This window comes from Sceloporus undulatus, chromosome 6 (assembly GCF_019175285.1).
Source record: "Sceloporus undulatus isolate JIND9_A2432 ecotype Alabama chromosome 6, SceUnd_v1.1, whole genome shotgun sequence".
Classification (NCBI taxonomy): Eukaryota; Metazoa; Chordata; class Lepidosauria; order Squamata; family Phrynosomatidae; genus Sceloporus; species Sceloporus undulatus.
Window position 1 is genome coordinate 10,092,307 of NC_056527.1, and position 16,520 is coordinate 10,108,826.

General features: G+C 38.1%; 1 protein-coding gene across 1 annotated transcript in view; it reads right to left on the reverse strand.

The window, feature by feature from the left end:
- The window catches only part of KMT2C (lysine methyltransferase 2C), a 192,377-nt gene that overhangs the window by 87,566 nt on the left and 88,291 nt on the right, over nucleotides 1-16,520 (reverse strand). The window contains 6 exon segments of the mRNA XM_042475758.1: nucleotides 1,935-2,039; nucleotides 4,924-5,084; nucleotides 6,277-6,449; nucleotides 7,614-7,728; nucleotides 8,639-8,810; nucleotides 10,772-10,934. Of these exon segments, the coding sequence (XP_042331692.1) occupies nucleotides 1,935-2,039; nucleotides 4,924-5,084; nucleotides 6,277-6,449; nucleotides 7,614-7,728; nucleotides 8,639-8,810; nucleotides 10,772-10,934 (889 nt within the window).

Consider the following 16,520-nt stretch of genomic DNA (forward strand, 5'->3'; position numbering starts at 1 on the left):
CATGCATCATTGAAACACCATACCTCCACTGTGACTCGAAGCAGCTTTATTTTGGCTGTCTGTAACAGGCCTTAGTAACCTTCTGTTCATTTCTCTGGTCTACAATATCCTTTTTGAACTAGGGTGACGAAAACATGTATTGTCCAAATAGTCTAATACATTTATGTAAATAGAACTGGCTGTTTTATTTTCAATTCCCCTTCCCAATAATTCATAGCAAGTAATTTCCCATTTTTATTGCTATTACATTGTCCCTATACTCAGATGTCATGCTATACTATGGTTTTGCAGATCTTGAATTAGCATAGCTTCCCACTAGACCTGCACACTCATCTTCTCTTCTGCCAGTGCATCTATGAAGAGGTGTTCAGAAAGTGAAGCACACTTCAAACCATGGTTACTGAAGCTGGCTTCCCTAAAGTACTCTCATTAAGATTCATCAGAGTACTGTTTGTACAACATAGCAAACTGTGTTTAAGCAAAAACAGAAGCAGAAGCTTTTTTTCTTCAGATTCATGATGGCGAGAGAGAGAGAGAGAGAGAGAGAGAGAGAGAGAGAACAGGAAAGTGTGCAAGGTCAGACTCAATTATGCCTTCCTAAACCATAGGTAGTATTACATCCAAACACAGCCATTGAGCTAACATCATCTTTTCTTTTTAAAAAACACCATATATTTTATCATGGTATTTACATGTACATACATTCATCTAATATCTACAGATATAATCAATTCAATTATATAATTTTAACAATAATGAAACATCCTTCTCAACCATCTCATTTACATACTTCTCATTACAGTAGCTCTATCTGTCCTCCCTTAGTCATTGTTGAGCTGACATTTTCAATAAACTATCCAGCACCAAAATATAAGCCTACGATGTTCCAGAACAACAATACCAATTTAGCAATTACCTTGAAAAAATGACAATATCTTGTTTATCTACATTCTAGATCCTAGAAAATTATAAAGAATAAAGAATAATCCCCTCTCTAAAATGCACATCTTAAATGGTGTGCCAGTGTGTGTCAGAGATGCTATAAATAATACCAGTGAGAGACCAGATTCTATCAAGAGTTGAGATTCTTAGTAAAGTCACTTAAGGCAGAATGCTCAAAATGGACAAATATTACACATATCTTAACACAAATATTAAAACCACTCTACTGGCTGTCAATTAGTTTCCAATCAAGATACAAAATGTTGGCTACTACTTTGAAAGCCCTACATGGTTGGGTCCACATAATCTATGGGATCACTGCCTCTTATATAATCCGCCCTGTACAGTCAGGTCCTCTTGGGGGTCATCTTCAGTTACTCAGGACTAGGTTGGTGACTATTACCCAGATTGCATTTTCTTCAGCCCTCTGGCAAGCCCATCCAGAATTTCAATTATGAATTTTAAACTACGGATGAGTTTAATACATATTGGTCTTATATATTTTTTTTAAATGATATTATGTGTTTTAATTGGTTTATGTATTTTAACAGATGTTGTATATTTTTAACTGATGTCATATGCTGTATTTTAATCCATTGCTGTTCCTCATCTGAATCCATGGGGTAAGGTGGATAAAAATAAATATTACAACCCATTTGTATGATTCGCAGAGACCACGAAGAAGAAAAATAAATATTACAACAACAACAACAACATATTGATACAGAACAGTCTTTCCCTGGAATCCCATTCTCAGTAAATATGAAGCAGTTTACGCATTCAAACTTTGCCAGTAGATTCCTCCAACATAAAACTTTGCATAACACAAATATAAAATGAAGAATAGGCTGCTAAAATACTAGCAAAGCCAAAGTTTCCAAAAGCTTTGGAATTTTGATTTTAGGCAATACATTCTGAAGAAATATAAGCAGAATTTATATAGCTATATATACATTCTCTTATTCCTCTCCCCACAAAAAAGGTTCTCTTACCATCAGTGGTGCATCTAACCAGTGATTCTTGAGCAAGGCTACTATCAGTTACTAGTTGGTTTTCATTTGCCACAATGGCTGCACCATCTTCTATTTCCATTTCATCTGTGCAAATTTGGGCGATAAAATATAATTTATCACTCCTGATTCAATGTTCATTTTATTACTATATTGTCCATGACTGCTTTTGGAATTTGGCGTATTATTTTCACACAAAAGTACTTAAATAGAATTATTTAATAGATGGCAACAGTCTAAGCTTGGGTAGAATATACAATGTATTTCTAGGTTAAGAGCATGCTCTTTGAAATCAAAAATGACACCATACATCTCAGATGGACAAAGTGTGGTCATTCAAATATTGCTGGTCTGCAACTCCCATCAGTCTTTGCCACCATAGCATACATGAGAAAAACCGAGAGCTGTTGTCCAACATCTGTAGGATGACACTTGGGGTCTTGATATCCACTTGAGTTTGGTTCCAGGACCCCCTGTCAATACCAAAATCCATGGATGCTCAAGTCCCATTATATACAATGATGTGATAAAGTGGCACCCCTTATATAAAATGGTAAAATCAAGGACTGCTTTTCAAAACCTTTGCATAGAAATATTATGAAAACCCTGTTCAGATAAAGCTTGCTTTCAGATTCAGATTTTAATTATATTTTGCCCTGAAACTATGGAACTCATTCTTGCAATCTCCTTGAGATGTTTGTAACACTAACTCTTTCTAAAGAATCAGCACAGTATTCAGATTTAATGATTGAATCCCACACCAAACTACCAATGTGAAAAGCCCCAGTATGCATCCTGTGAAATATATTGATCAAAATGCTCCCACAATGCTTTAATGGGAATGCTACAACTGATAAATAATTAACAAGTTTTGGAGAAAGATTTCTACTTAGGCAGTTTATGGCATCCAACTCTGCAAATTGTGGCATAAAATTCTGGCTGTGTGACAATTTCAAACCATCATATATTTATGACAGACAAATCAGTACAATTTAGTTCTAAGTTCAAAAGAGGGATGACACCCGGCTGAGTGCCCCCCCCACACCTCCCTGCTGGGTGCCAAGGTGCATGGCAGGGAGGGAGAAGTCCAGGGCACCCCTTCTTCCCAGTGTGTTTTACTCGAGTGTAAAGCTGTGCCAGACAGGGAAAGGGAGACCTGGGGCACCCCTCCCTCCCTGCCCGGCTTTACTTGGGTGTGCCATTTTGGTCCTGCCCCCTGAAGCCTTGCCTCAAAGCCCCACCTCCCACACTGGGTGACACCCTGATGTGGGACACCACTGACTCACAATTCTATTCCAGTCCACCTCCCCTTTTAAAATCCAGATGAACATAAAAAACAGCCTTGCTTAAAAACTTAGAAGGTGGCCACTTAGAAACTTAGAAGGGATCACTTTTAAACTATGCATGTCGCTACCCCTTGCCAAGGTAAAACCTGTGCCAATCAGCTAGAAAGTTTATCCCCAACCCTAATCAATGTGTGTTACTGTCTGCCTTCAAGTTGTTTCTCACTTATGGTGACCCCAAAAGAAGCTTATCACAGGGTTTTCTTGGCAAGATTTGTTCAGAAGGGGTTTGCCACTGCCCTCCTCTGAGACTTAGAGAATGTGACTTGCCCAGTGTTTTCCCATGGATATAAACCCCGATCTTCAGAGTTGTAGTCTAATGGAGCCCTGGTGGCACAATGGTTAAATGCCTCTACTGCAGCCATTCACTCGAAACCACAAGGTTGCGAGTTCAAGACCAGCAAAAGGGCCCAACCTCGACTCAGGCTTGCATCCTTCCGAGGTCGCTAAAATGAATACCCAGACTGTTGGGGGCAAATTAGCTTACTTGCTAATTAGCTTACTTGCTGTTCACCGCTATGATCTTTGGAATAGCGGTATATAAATAAAAAAAAATGCTCAAACCACTACACCTCACTGGCTCTCCAAGCAATGCATTGATGTTCAAAATGTGGTTCTAAATGCCTTGGTGGTCTTGAAGTAATGCTATCCCTACCTCTCATCTTATTCTATTCATACAGGAACAACTATTCCCCCCCACCCATAGAAGTCCCTGGGAGGACAGCATATTATTCTGAACAATGGTCCAGTGGTTGTGACAAGTTCAATTTATTCCAAAATGCAAAGTAGACAAAATCCTGCTGTATTATCTACCAGAAATCTACTTTAAAAACAGAACAGAAAATTCAGTATTACAGTGTCCTATGAGAAAAACTAATTAAAATGGATAATCTCTACAAGAATATTAAATTTGTATCTTCTAAAGAGATGCATAGAAGATATTACTGTAAAAAGACACAATAAAAATCCCTTTTTATACAAAAAGGCCTAGCAAACTTCAAAACTACTGTAACCGCTGGAGTGCCACTGAATTCAGTGATTAATCTGCTTCTCTTAGAAACAGAGACATCATTAAGGAGAAATGTTAACTTCAATTTAAGGGAAAAGATCATTTATACTGTTCAAATATAAGATCTTTGTACAAAAATGATCTCTTGGGTGTATGGTATGGCAGAAGTACATTCAGATAATAGCTTCACATTTTTCTTTGTAGTTAAAATGACACGGGTACTCTTGCTGTGAGAGGAAAGTATATTCTATATTTTTGCTGTATAAACCATGGCAAATCTTCTGTAATATTATTTTCTTTCACTTGGTAATATGTTCTGCTTTTAGTTCTATTACTTTTTAAAAAGATGAGAACAGTTCCATAATTAGGTTTGAGTGAGCTTGTGTCAGACATGAGAGATGGATTTATGCTAGACATTTTCTGGCTATTTCCTCAAAGCTTTTACCATGTAGTCTGAGTTACACAGTTTTATATTTTTTTAAAAAGTCCTCATTGTCCTGGTGGAGGTGTAATGTACCAATGACAGCAATAACCCTCATAAAAAGTTCTTTCAAAATCCAAATGAAGGATGAACAGTAGACACAGAACAGATCAAAAAAAGAAAAGGAGAAACCTTTACCTGTGCCAGGTTCAGGAAGAAGTTGGCCAGTTGCCATCACATTACATGACTGTTCATGTTCCTCTTCCACTATTGAATGCTTGCAAAGACTGCAGATGTACTCCTTTAGATGAATATCCAGTTCATTATCAGAAGGTCTGTCACATTCTATGTGAATCCACCTGAAAATAATAGTTTGGGGAGAGGGGGGGAGAATTAACACCAATTTATTGAAAAAACCTGTTCTTATTGTACGAAAGAAAGACAAACAGACATAGAAAGACAGACAGAGGGTAGTGGATTGAGCATTAGACTACAACTCTAAAGATCAGGGTTTATATCCACATTTGACATCAATTTTCTCAGTATCATGGATCACCTCAAATTCAAAGGGGTTCAGAAATTTATGACTCTGTTTCACTTGCAAAAGTGCTGTAACATGCCACATTTACTAATAGTAATATCATGCTTTATAGCCAGAATGGTGTAGTACTTCGGATGTTGTACAAGAACTCTGTACAACCAGGGATTGAATCCCCATGTGGTCATGGAAACCTTGGACAAATCACCTTGTCACCCTCAGAGGAAGGTAATGGTAAACCCCCTCTGAACAAATCTTGCTAAAAAAAAACATAATAGGTTTGCCTTAGAGTTGCCATAGATCAGAAACAACTTGACAGCACACAACAACATTATGCTTTGGACACATACACACACAATTTCTTAAAGGCAACTAATACATTTTTTGGGATACAAAGATATAGCCATGTTAGTCTGTAGAATCAGTATGTAGAGAATTCTTGTAGCATCTTTAAGACTAACTAAAAGAAAGTAGATGGAAGCATGAGCTTTTATAGACTTAAGTCTACTTCCTCAGATGCATTTGGATGCATTATCCAACTTTTTGAATAGTTATTTCTATATGATGGAAAGAACCTTGAGGTGAAACTCATGACTAACTAGCAATTAGTAGTGCAATGGTTAAATGCCAGTACTGCAGCCACACGGTTATGAGTTTGATCCCAGAGGCTCCAAAATTGACTCAGCCTTCCATCTTTTTGTAGGTTGGTAAAATGAGTGCCCAGCATGTTGGGGGCAATTGGCTTACAGATTGTAAACTGCTTAGAGAGGGCTGAGTTCAATGATAAGCGGTATAGAAATGTATGTGCTATTGCTAGCAATTACCAGTATGCACACTTATTGCATTATATTAATGGGGTTTAGAGTCAGTGACATATGGATGCCACAAAATTGTTACCAAAAGAAACGAAAAAGGTAAAATAAACTAACCTTAACAAACCAGTTTTCAGACTATACATAAAAAAACCCGGAAGAGTTACATAATGATTTATTATGAAGCTTTGTCTTTTTTACCTTTTGCACATGTGACAATGCAACTTGTCTTTTTGTCCATCTGTATAGGAGGATTTTTCACAGAAAGGACAGGGTAGGTTGTCTTGCTGATGGTAACAACTGTCACACATAAGACAGTTGTGATGCCACTGATTACTGGTCCGTGTACCACATTCTGCACATACCCTGCAGTTCTGAAAACAAGAAGTAAAACTTTCTGTTAATCATACTACGAGAAATACAGTTATTGTATAGCATGCTCCTTGCTTGCTAGAAAAAAAAAATCAAAATTCATTTATAAAGAAGTAAAAGAAGCCAAAATTATCAGCCCACAATCTACTCTAAATAAAGTTTCTTCAACAAGCACCTCCATTCAACACAGATGACTTTTGTTGGGTGCCGTTCCTCTTTACCAGCAGAATCTTTAGTCTTTATGCAGAAACCTCCAACAGAAGCGCTCACCACAAAGGAGCTCATAGTTGACACCTCTGTGCAGGAAAAGACACTAAGAGCCTTTGTTAAATTTGAACAGATGGTATGCTACCTCTTGATGACATAGATATAATGGAAATAATTGCTGGCTTCTCTGCATAAAGGACTCTCCATTACTGTAACATGAAATGCATTTTTCAGTAAATGCCAAATGGAATGGACTGAAGAGCAGCTCCCTATGGCTTCAAAAGCCGTAGAAAGACATATGTGTGTGTTTGTGTGTCTATACACACACACACACACACACACTATACAACATACACTGTACTTACTACAGTTATATTTTATTATTTCTAAAGAAATTGCTTGCTTGCATCTTGACAGTATCATTTTTTAAAAATTAAAGGTGAACCTTTATAAGTGGTCAAACTGACTTATGTGTCTCCTTCATACTAATTATTTTATTATGTTATTTAAGTATAATATTGTTGTTAAACTTAAATGAATGCAAACAGAGTTGCAGAATCCTAATCTGGTAAATACAGGTAATTTAGCAATGTCAAAAGATACTTTCCTCTAAGTAATATAATTAATATAACTTTGCTCAGAAATCCAATGGGGTTAGACTTAATGATTCTTAAGAGTAGATCAGTTGAAATCAATGGGACTTTGGCTATGACTAACAAGTCCAATTGAATTAAATGGGTATCCTTTAAGTGTGATTAAATCAGAATCCAATCCATGATTTCTAAATCTAAAACAGGAATTACCTAATAAATTCAGTAGGAGACAATAAAGAATAATAAAATGCAATCAATAATTTAGTCATGAGTAGAACTGAGGTAACTGGGACTCCACAGAAGAAAGAATATGAAAAAACATGTTTATTATATGAAGTTCCAAATTTAAAATATATTTATACTCACTTTGCATTTCCAGCCATTTGTTGGTACAGAGTCCATAACTGGTTGTAAACAGAAAGTGTGGTATCCTTTGTCACATGTATCACATACTAGCATCTTGTTATCTTCTCCAGAATGCCTAAGAAACATGTTTGTTGTTTAAGTTTTATTGGGTAGAAAGGAAAAAAATATTTTAAAAGAAACCATCACTTGGCAAAAAATTAGCTGAACATAACAGCCTTAAACTCTATCAAATAATGTACAAACAATATACAAATCTTAATAATTTTTGCTATTAGAAACCTTCATGCTTACCTAATGTAAGAACTAACAAAAAACTACATTACATTTATGATGTATTCACATATGTCCTAACAAATATTAAGGACCATACGGACCCACTGATTTTGTTAAGAACATTAGGTGTCCAGTTGTTTAAGGTAGGTAGGTGGGATGGCCCTTGTTTCATACTAAGCCCCGTCACTTTATCAGAAGGGAATTCAGCTATGAGTTCCAATATACAATGGTATAGCCCATAAATAAACAAGATCCACTATTGACCACCAGTACCAATAGAATTTTTTTTCACTTTTCACATCTCAGAATCCATTTCTGAGGCCCAACAGGCTGGAACAGGTGGGAAGGCACTTAGGGGAATATGAACTTGAAAGAACCTACATACCAAGATGTCTGGAAGAAAATCTGGTTTGGTTATAAACAGCTGAAAAGAAGGAGTAATTCCACATACCTCCCCCCCCTTTCAAGCACTCATCCTCTCATTTACACAACAAAAACATTTGCAGCTCTTATCTCTGTCTCATCCTTTATATCTTTATCCAATACTAATGGGCTGCAGTTCTGCTCCTCCCATTTCTGTCGGTTCATCTTATCACCACCTTACCGTATATAGATTTTATTTTCCCAAAGCACAAAGCAGCAGGTTTTCTATAGTTTCTATTCTCCAAAGTATTTTTTCTTTCTCATTAATTTATCTTATAGTGAAACCTTTGTATTTTATTTCAGCACACAACAAAACCACTCTTCCTTACTTGCAGTTCTGGCACACTTTGCAATCAGGACACTGCCAACCTGCCCGTTTTATAGGTGTCACTTGTATATCCAGGCACATCCCATGGTAATGCTGGCCACAGGTAGTACAAAAAAGTTGATCTAAGAGGTCGCCAGGGCTATCACAAACTGCACAGTTTGCTTCTTCCTTTGCTGCAAATTAACAGAATCTGCATCACTTTAAGAAGAGACATGCCTCATTTCAGAAAGAAAAGTAAACTTGGTTACAGCTTTGGAATATACAAATAAATTATATCAGAATATTATTCTAATGCTAGACAGCAATTCTACAAGCCAGCAAAATATTATAGAAAATTTATACAGCAATTAAAAGCATAATTAGTTTCCATAGGAAAACATGCAATGCACCGAGATATTTTATACAGCATGCTGACACACAATTCTTAAATTCAATAAAATTGGTATTAGCAAAGTTGACTTCTGTTACTGTTAAAGACAAGTTTGTATACAGAAGGAAGATTAATATACTAATATTGTAAGAACAGTGGGTACAAGACCAGGCAGAGGCAAAGGTACCACAATTGAGATAAGTGGGGGGGGGGCAACCTCCCTCACTCTACCTCATGACAGAGGTGAAGAGCTAGAAGATGGAAAAGTAAAGAAATGGTCTTCACACCATTTCACACTTCATACCAGACACAGTAGCCAGAAAGACTTCCACAGGAAAAGCCTGGGACAGAACCTTCATCTCCAATGCTCTTTCATTATTTATAAATTAATAATAATAAAGGGTATAAATTGCTTCAACTAACATCAGTTGAAATTTTTAAATTTTAAACTGCCCTGGGCAGATCATAATCTTGGAAGATAGGTGACAAATACAGTAAATAAATAAATAAATGTACCTTGGTCTTACAACGGACATGATTGCTGACAATAACCTCTAATGTTAACAGGTTATTAATAGGCAGGTTTAAATGTTTTCCTACATATGGATTAACCTTGACATGTGTTCAAAAAAATTTTATTTAAAAGTTTTCACATTAAAAAGAGAATGTGTGAATGAGTGCAGTCACAAAGCACAGTACAGCAAATGTGTTGAATCCCATCTACCAGGTTGCTATCAGTTCCCCAGGGCCAAAAAAGAAAAGAAAAGAAAGATACCTTGAGGTTGTGGTTTTCCTGGCAGTGGGATAAATTGAAATATCTGGAGGATGTGGCAATTTTGATTAGGAAAACTAGAAGGATTTAAAATTCATCCCACTGTTCATTTTTAACAAAAATTAAGAGTTTTCCTTTGTCATGTCTATTTTATCTTTCACACCAAGTCGTTGTGTACAGAACTGCAGGCTCTCTATTTCATCAACATCAAAATAACCAATAATAGACTCTTTTGTTTTAAAGTGTGGTAAAAATGCACAGAGCACATATACATCAATGTTTTTCTTTGCTACTACCCTTACTTCTCGTTTCATCATTCACCTTAAATCACTTTTAATGCAAAGGATGAAACACTTGTACAATATTAGCAGTTACTAGGAAACTGCCTGTAGTCAATTACTATATAAGATATATTTAGTTATTACATCAAAGACCTAACATCACTTTAATGAACTTGTTTCTAAAAAGTTTAGATATTCCTCACCTGCACATACATTAGCACATCACATCAATTCTCACAATTATAAACTCTCTCCTTACATAAAGGTTGTGATCTACTGAGTTGCCTAAATGTTACAGACGAGCAGGACAGTCAGACAAACCTAACTTAATCAGATGTACTTCTCAGATCTTCTAAAAAGCCTGTCAGACAGAAGGGTCCACAAAGAGGAATACAAGCTGAAGGATTATAGAAAAGCAGAAGCTATTCACTTCCAAATGTTATCAGACCAAGGGAAATTTTGAGGCCAGGGAGGAATGTGCAAGCTGGGAGAGAAAATATTCAGATGAAGGAAAGAAGTCTAGAAAAAGAGATACAAGACCAGCAGAGAGAGCTGATATAGAAAAGTGTACATAAAGGCTAGTAATTGCATCGAGGGATGCCCAAATTCAGGAATTGTTTTGATATAACTAACAAAATATTTGGACAACAGCCTATGGTATATTACATTAACTAGTTTTGTAACTTCATTTGGTTCACAGCTGCTACTTACATCTTTGTGGAGCCTGGTCAATGTGGTCTGGGCAAAGGAGGGAAAAGTTATTAAAATCCTGAAAAGTGCCAGCTCCAGCAGCACATGGGTAATGGTACATCTGGGTGCATTTCTCTTCACAGCATTTGATAGTGGCTCCAAGGTGCTTGCAATATGCACATCGCTGAAATACAAAATAGAAATATATTTAGTATTTCAGAGCAATACCTCTAGCAGAAGGTTTACAAAAATATACTAGATTTCTGTATACCATGTGTTTTACAATTCTTCCTGACATCCATCCTCACAATCTCCATGTGACATAAATTAGGTGGAGAAAGAAAAACTAATCCAAGCCAAACACTGAAATTTACAATTGACTGAAGTTTAGATTTATGATTCTCAAATCAAACACTCCAATAACAGCACACTGAAATAAACACTTTATTGTGCTATGTACAGTTCAGTGAAGAATCCATTCACAGGGTTAGAGTATACTATGGTTCTGAGATCTCACAGCCTGGCTCCTCTTCTCCAGGTGCTTGGATTTTTTGAAAACAAAGTATTTCTTTTTATTGTATGATGCTGGTCCGTCTTCCTGATGATTGTTTTAAAGTAACTGCTGTAGATTCTCCAGAAGCCTTGCCTGACCACCTCGTCCCACTCCCTCAAACACAAAGTTTGTTGCTGGCACTAGGTATCAAATGGAGGCAATGGTCAGTGTATCAAGCTGCCTCAGGAGTCACTGACTATGGTATAACAGAATTATTGTTTTGCAGCTTCTTCTGTTTTGTAGTTTATTATCCCAGTTCCGACCTTCTTCACCCTAACAAATGATGGAAACATCTGTACATTTTCCTTCTTTGGTCTGAAAAGTCATGTGGATTACACTATTATTAGAAAAAATCCTGGTGTGGATGTCTCTCTTCTTCAGTTTTACCTAGGCACTTGATTCTTTTTCTGTCACGTCTTGGTTTTACTTCTCCCCTCCCCACCAAACATCTGGCTAAATGTCCTCTCTTCCATCTTCTTTCTCTTCTCCATCCCTCCATTCATCATCTCTCTTGTTCTTCAGATCCACTCCTTCTTGTCCTCCTTCTTATTCTCTTCTATAATGATCTAGGTAAACAGCTTCTCCTTCCTTTCTGTCGCTCGTTCACCTTCTCTCCTCACACATCCCAAACTGTTGGTCTTCTCCTTTCCTCCTCTTTCTCTTTTTCTCCCCTTCCTCACATGCCCCAATTTCACATCTTCTCCCTGCTTCTCTAGCTGCATTTCCTTCATCCTTTCTCCCACTTCCTCTAGTCTCTTGGCTACATTAACTTGCTCAAACTCATCCTCTCTCTCCCTCTATGGTTACACTCACCATCATTTTCTACCTCCTTCCTTTACTATCTTTGCCTCCTCTCCCAAAGAAGACCTTGAAACCATGACTGGGATACAATAGCTTTCCATAATTTTAAATTTGTATGTGTGATTAAACTTGCTTGCTTCTGAGTACATAGGCTCAGATAGGCGCGTTACAGACCACCCCTTTGGGGCGGCCTGTAGGCGCTCCTTTCCCCACCAGATTGGGGCTTCAGCTGCCGGAACGGCAGCCTCTGGGGCCCCGATCTGCCACTTTCCAGGCTGCGGGGAAGCGGCAAAAGGCTGCTTCCCCACAGCCTGGAAAGGGGTGTCCAGGACACCCGATGGTGGCGGGGACAAGCAGAAAGGGGCCGCTTGGCCCCTTTCTGCCTTGCATCGCTGGCGCAGCTGTCTAAAGGTTTCGGAGCTCCTTCTGGTGCTGCGGAAAGGGCGTTCTATGCGCCCTGGCGCGGCACCAGTACGTCACAACTGTGCCGCGACATTTGGAGGCGGCGTGGTGGTGATGTAGCAATGGCAGCCTCCGTGTGGAACAGGTGCCGCCATTTTGTACGGACTCGATCCATACTAGGGTTAGGGGCATCTAATTATTGCTACTGAGAGACACTGGTTAATTGGAGCAACCCACTAAAACCAGAAAAGCTTTGGAAAAATCTACTTTTACCTTGGAAATGTAAGTCTGGTTGGAGTAGAATTTATAAAACCATATATGAAAGATGTTGAAAACAGAGCTTACAAAAGTTTCCTTTTTCTTGTTCAAAGCAGAGCTTGGGAAATTTTAATTCCCATCAAATTATTTTTTAAATTTTTTGGTATTGGAATACCATATTCCTCCCTTCCCAAAATCTCAGGTTTAGACTCTCTCTCGGCAACAGATCCCATCTGATCTAAAGATAAGAAGACTCAATCATAGTTTGTACTTGGATGGGAGTCCACCAACGAATACCAGATGCTGTAGGCTATATTTGAGAAGAAAGAACTGACGAAACAGCCTCTGAATATTCCTTGTTTAAGAACCCTATAAGATTCATGGGGTTTCCATAAATCAATAGACAGCTTGGAAGCACATACACACATACACCTTGGTATTTTTCTTCAAACTATGTTGCAAACTCCAAACACTGCCATGTGATACAAATTTAGAAACAGATAACAGATACAAATTTAGAAACAAAAACTGGATTCCTTCTTAATCAAAAAATTAAAATTAAAACAAAATTAAATTAAATAAAAAATTAAATTAAAATAAAAGTATAAGACCAGTACTAAAAGTCCATTAAACAAAGTCATTAATGAACGGTCAAAGCTATTCATAAAAGGAAAGATCTTTACAAAAGCTGAGAAAGCATATGCATCTCTTTCTGGATGCGAGATTCTGAAGCCTAAGTACGGTCAGAGCTTGGAAATATTAGCATTTAGTGCCAATCCATTAACTTTAAAGCAGTGAAGAAAAATATTTAATTAATGTTAAAATATTACAATAATAGTTTTTTGTGGGTTTTCCGGGCTATGTGGCCATGTTCTAGAAGAGTTTATTCCTGACGTTTCACCACTCTAGAACATGGCCACAAAGCCTGAAAAACCCACAAAAAACTATGGATGCCAGCCATGAAAGCCTTCTTCTTGACACAGTACAATAACTTTATACATTAATTTATTAATAACACCACTGATCATTAATAGCAATAACTAATTATTAAATTGTTGAATAAGAAATAATCTACAATTACTAAAACTGGTCCCAAATGGACAGTTCCCCAAAATAACAAATTAAAATAATGTGAAACTAAGGGCCAAAACAGATGGCCCGTTTAGTCCCGCTTGGCGCTGGCTTGGTGCCCCCAAGCCAGACAGAAGCCTGGTAATGATATGTCGGCGGTTTCTCTGCCGCTTGGAGGCATGGCAGCTTTTTGGGAGGAAAAGCTGGGTCTTTGGGAGAAGGGGCAGCTTTTTTCCGCCCCAAAAAGGAATGGATCTTATCTGCTTCTTTCGGGGGAGGAAACTGACTGGATTGGGTCTGGGCATCTGTTTGCCCTGGCCCCCGATCCAGCCTAAAAGGGGCGACTCTAAGCCACCCCTTTTGGGTTGTCTGTATCACCCACCCACCCCATGTCACTAAATAAACTAGCTCTGGTCCAAAACACACTGCAGAAATAAGCCAGTTTGAGACCACTTTAACTGCCCTGGCTCAGTACTAGGGAATCCTGGGAATTTTAGTTTATTGTGGCACCAGATCTCTCTGACTGAGGTGCCTAAATGTGTCACAAAACTGCAGTTCCCATTATAATCTAGCACTGAGCCAGAGTAGTTAAAGTGGTTATTTTTGCAGTGTGTTTTGGACCTCTATTATAATTTAAAAACTGGAAAATGAATAGGCAAAAGGATCTTGTTGAACATTTTTAACACAACAGGAGTACGGTAACGAAAACATTTTAAGCAAATTATTTTCAAGCTGATCACTGAGAATATTCTGGTCAAGTAGACTAACAAAGTAGACTAACAAAGCAGAATTGAATTCTTAGCAAATATGAATAATTTCCATTAACAGAAAAATTTGAAAGATGTTAAATTCCTTACTGCATTTCATAGTAAAAATCTTTTTAGATCAGATTTTTTTGTCTTGAACACCAGGTCTGCAATGCTAAATGTTGTCACCTTCAAAAAATTAATATGTATAGACTGTCTTTCAGCCGCATTCAGAAATAAATTTAGTACTCAACCCTTCAACTTTGTATTGTTTCCTCTTCAGGTTATCAGCTAAGTGGTCTTGTCATCAGTTTTACACAAGGGAATTGCATAAGTCAGGTTTTCAGAAATGAGAACAGTCAGTAGAAACTTGAGAATCAGTGAAAAATGATTTACAATAGCATGTAGAAAAGCAAGGGCAGGATCAGGGTGGGGAGTGAGAATCTAATTACATTTAATTGAACCTTTAAAACGCATATGGAAAAACTACAACAGCAATTAAAAGCACTTGGCAACTTAGCAAGAAAACCACTATATAAACAATGTGGTATATATATAATCAGAACCAAATAATAAAAGGCCCTAAGGATATCAACATTTGTTGAATTCAAAGGAAACCGATAAAGCAGTCAAAAGTAATAAATCCCCACTAGAGATTTTTTGCAACAGCTGCTGACTAGAAGGGTTTTTTTCCCATTAGCAGAAGCAATACTGTGCTACAAATGAGGCTAGAAGTTATGATTTAAGAAGCTCAAGTATGTTGTTATTGTAACTCTGTCTGACCTTTGACAAAGAAGAGTTCAAACAGCACAGGAATAAAATGTTTTAAAAGCTCTGTTACATAAAAAGCAGTTGCTTTAGTTTTGGGAGATTTTTTTTTAGAACCCAAAAGGGTGTTTTAAAAAAAAAAGTCAAAGTAGATTAAGTTATATTCAGTCTAGTGTGTAAAACAATGCTAGTCAAATGTGGTGGTCCTGGCACTAGTGCCATCAGCTGCTAGAACGGTAGCCAATGGCCTTAAATATGGTACCAATCCCCAGCAGCTTGCAGGGGGAAATTGCTAGACAATTGTAAGCGACTACTAGTCCGCTGCTGCTTTCTGTTTTGGGGCCTAGGGTGTATGGGAAGGTTTTTGTTATGGCTACTTCTTTTTTTAAAGTGCTGGGACTTACTGGGTATGTGAAGAGCCTAAAGAGGCTTTCAGGTGGCTTGTGGTCCACAGGCCAGACTCCATCTTTCCTTATCTTTGATGCACACCACAATACAGCCGTAGTACCTGATCTGGACTGCTTTTCCTGTGGTTTCTTTTTCAGTTTCTTTCTTCTGTCCTGGCTGGTCCACATACCGTATATACTTGACTATAAGTCGAAAAATTTATGCCCCAAAATGAACTCCAAAATCCTGGGTAGACTTATGTAAGGGTCAATGAGTTAATGCTAATAAATTTATTGAAAGAAAAAGTGCCCACCTTTCTCTGTAGCCTTGTAATGGCTCCCTGTTTGAAGCCCCGGCGCCGCTCTCCTCCTCTCTCCCTCTGTGTGTGTGTGTGTGTGTGTGTGTGTGTGTGTGTGTTTGTCTGTCTGTCTGTCTGTCTGTCTGTCTGTTTCCCTCTCAGCCTTCCCCTGCAGCCAGACCTAACAAGCTGCTGCTGACTTGCTGAGGAAAGGAACACACAGAAAGTATGCCCTGGCTTGTACCCCGTTTTGCCTGGAAGTCCTGGGGGTGAAAGGTAGAGAGAGAGAAAGGTTTGTCCTCCATTTTTGCAAGCTATGAGCCTTGGGAGTCCTGGGGGGTAAAAGGTAGAGAGAAAGAAAGGTCTGTCCTCTATTTCTGCAAGCCATGAAGCTTGGAGTCCTGGGGATGACAAGCAGAGAGACAGTGGGGTCTGTCCTCCTTTTCGCAAGCCATGAGCCTTGGAGATGCTTCTGGTAAGGGGAAG